General features: G+C 37.9%; 1 protein-coding gene across 1 annotated transcript; it reads right to left on the bottom strand.

Moving 5' to 3' along the window:
• Window positions 1-1183: 1183 nt before the first annotated feature.
• On the bottom strand, window positions 1184-1990 carry LOC107815628 (17.6 kDa class I heat shock protein). The gene has a single exon (XM_016641242.2). It carries the CDS (start codon window positions 1862-1864, stop codon window positions 1403-1405), a length of 462 nt encoding a protein of 153 aa, XP_016496728.1. The 5' UTR covers window positions 1865-1990; the 3' UTR covers window positions 1184-1402.
• Window positions 1991-2883: the final 893 nt, after the last annotated feature.

The raw sequence follows: 2883 nt of genomic DNA, 5'->3' as shown, positions 1-2883 counted from the left end.
TATTAAATATAAACGGCCTATTTTCTCTCTGATTTCCATAACAAATTATTATTTGTCATTATTTATTTCATAATTAAATCATAATTCTTGTATGCTTGTTGTCTTAAAAATTTTATATTAATTGTTGCATTTATTAGGGCAATTTCTTCTATAAGAATTGGTAAATGGATATATTGGAGGAGCGGGTTGCACGCCGCAACAGAATTGATTGAAATATATATTGGGGGATCGGGTTGCACGCCGCAACGGAAATGAAAGCAAATATACACACACACACACACACACACACACACACACACACACACACACACATACTGGGGAATCAGATTGCATGCCACAATAGACTTATTTAAAAGTCAATATTGGGGGATCGGATTGCATGCCGCAATAGACTTATTTAAAAGTCAATATATACTTAATTAAAATAAATATATGAGAGGATTGAAAATGAATATATTGTGGGAGCGGTTTGCACGCGATAACGAAAATTGGTTGAAATAATAATGGATTATGACTGCTGAGTTGGCTTCAATTATTATAAATGAGTTATTTGATTTATCTCTATTATTTGTTGTTGTTACTAATATTGCGTACAGGTTAATGTAAGTGACCCGCCTTAGCCTCGTCACTACTTCGTCGAGGTTAGGCTCAGCACTTACCAGTACATGGGGTCGGTTGTAATGATACTACACTCTGCACTTCTTGTGCAAATTTTGGAGTTGGTCCCAACGGCGTACCATAGACTTGCTCGGATTTCAGCTATTCAGAGGAGACTTGAGGTATAACTGCACGACGTCTACAGTTCTGAAGTCCTCGTCTACTTTACTTTAGCTGTGTGTTTGTTTCTAGACAAGCTTTATTTTATTCAGACCTTTATTTGTATTATTCTAGAATCTTGTGCACTTGTGACATCAATTCTGTGATGGTATTTAGACACCCTTACTTTTATGGATTATTCACTACGTTTCAGTCTTTACTTCCGCATTTGTTCTTTGTTATTAATAAATTTTAAAATTATTTTAAAATGAATAATATTATAGTAACGTGCTAACAGAATTCTTGTTCAACGTACTTTTCTGAAAATTAAATGGCAAGAATTAATTGAGAAAACTCTAAGCTTCGAACTCTGTATGCTATTTAGAAAGAAAAACAAGAAAGAGAATATGGGAGATACGCGTAGAAATAAAGGATAATAAAACTACACTCTCATTTTCCACATAGAATTTTGACCGAAATACATCAAAAGCGGCATTAGGCCAAGAAACAGACTAACAGAGTCGACCCACGTCAAGATACAGAAACAAAGCAACTTCAATTCCTCAACAATACACACCTACATTCTTTATTCATACTTTCCCATATTACTTTGATAGGATATCTATATATGTATAAATTATAGCTCCTAAGCAGTGATTTCAATGGACTTGACATCGGGTTTCTTCACATCTTCTTTCGGAACAGTAACAGTAAGCACTCCATTCTCCATCGCCGCCTTAACTTGATCTATTTTCGCATTCTCCGGTAGCCTGAATCTTCTCATGAATTTGCCGCTGCTGCGTTCCACGCGGTGCCATGTATCATTCTTATTTTCTTTCTCCACATTCCTCTCTCCGCTAATCTGAAGAACCCTATCATCCTCGATCTCCACTTTCACTTCCTCCTTCTTAAGCCCAGGAAGATCGGCCTTAAACACATGGGCCTCTGGAGTTTCCTTCCAATCGACTCGAGTCTTCGCGAATGAAGAAGTCTCCCCTGAATTGGAACCTGGAAAGCCCAATTCTCTGAACGAATCAAACACGTCAATTGAGAATGGATCAAAGACACTGCTTCGTCGATCGCCGAACATTCTTGGAATCAGTGACATTTTCAGTAAAATTTGTAGTAACTCTTTTCTCAATTTGCTTTAAACTACACTGGTTCTAGGAGGAGGAGCCGATGGGTATTTATAGGTGTGCTTAGAGGAGTGTCAAGTAGATTCCCGATATTTCTCTAACCCAAGGAAGACATGCAGATGTCCAGAAGTTTCTGGATAAATCTCGTTCGTTTCTCCTATCTCTGGATAAATCTAGTTGGCCCATTACCTAATTTGACGAGTAGCAATGAGGATATTGTGTGAAATTCTATTTCCGTCTTTTTGTAAAAGGTTGATAAATTTAAGTTTAGATAGCAAAATTAATTTATTTTTGTATACGGGAAAACCGAGCCCATGAGACGCCTCAGCTTCCGATAAAGCAAACAGAGCAAGAGACGTGACGGCAAGGAACCAGAATCGATACAAGGAACCCCTCGAGCTGGGGTTCGGACGCCCGGCCTCGGGAGTATCGGGGCCATGACCCCGAATCCGGTTCGAATCCCAAAGGCCTCGGAGAGCACTAATAGGTAATCGGACAGGACCAACAAAAGGTTGTGATGTCCGTGACCAGCCGGATATCACAACAAAAGATTTTTTTACCTTTTATAGAATTGTACTTAGGGTAGAACTCCCCTACTATAGAAAGGGGATCTTATTATTCACTAAACACACGGTAACACGCATATCAAGGTAATATACTCTTATTTTCTCTGTTATTCAAAGTTCTTACTCTTGTTCATCAGTGCTTCGTTATTGTGAGTCCGGTATCGAGGGCAGATATCTCATTAAGGTTGTTATTGAGTCCGGAATCACCCTCCTTAAGTGGTTTGACAATCTATTACGTCTTTTATCTGTTTAATCTAACACAATTTATCGTTTGTATTAAATTAATCCACGCATCCTTAAAACCACATACAAATTTAATTGTTATCCGTTTTTTAGGGTAAACAGTTTGGCGCCTACCGTGGGGCTAAGGATAATAGTGGCAATTTGATATAAATTTTCATAAGACACTCTATTTTACACTTGTT

This window comes from Nicotiana tabacum, chromosome 22 (genome assembly GCF_000715075.1).
Source record: "Nicotiana tabacum cultivar K326 chromosome 22, ASM71507v2, whole genome shotgun sequence".
In the NCBI taxonomy this organism is placed as follows: domain Eukaryota; kingdom Viridiplantae; phylum Streptophyta; class Magnoliopsida; order Solanales; family Solanaceae; genus Nicotiana; species Nicotiana tabacum.
The sequence above is the reverse complement of the archived record's forward strand: the minus strand, read 5'-3'. Positions and strand labels throughout refer to the sequence as shown.

Coding starts and splice junctions, on each gene's coding strand:
- LOC107815628 (XM_016641242.2), bottom strand. CDS start 1,864: ATGTCACTGATTCCAAGAATGTTCGGCGATCGACGAAGCAGTGTCTTT.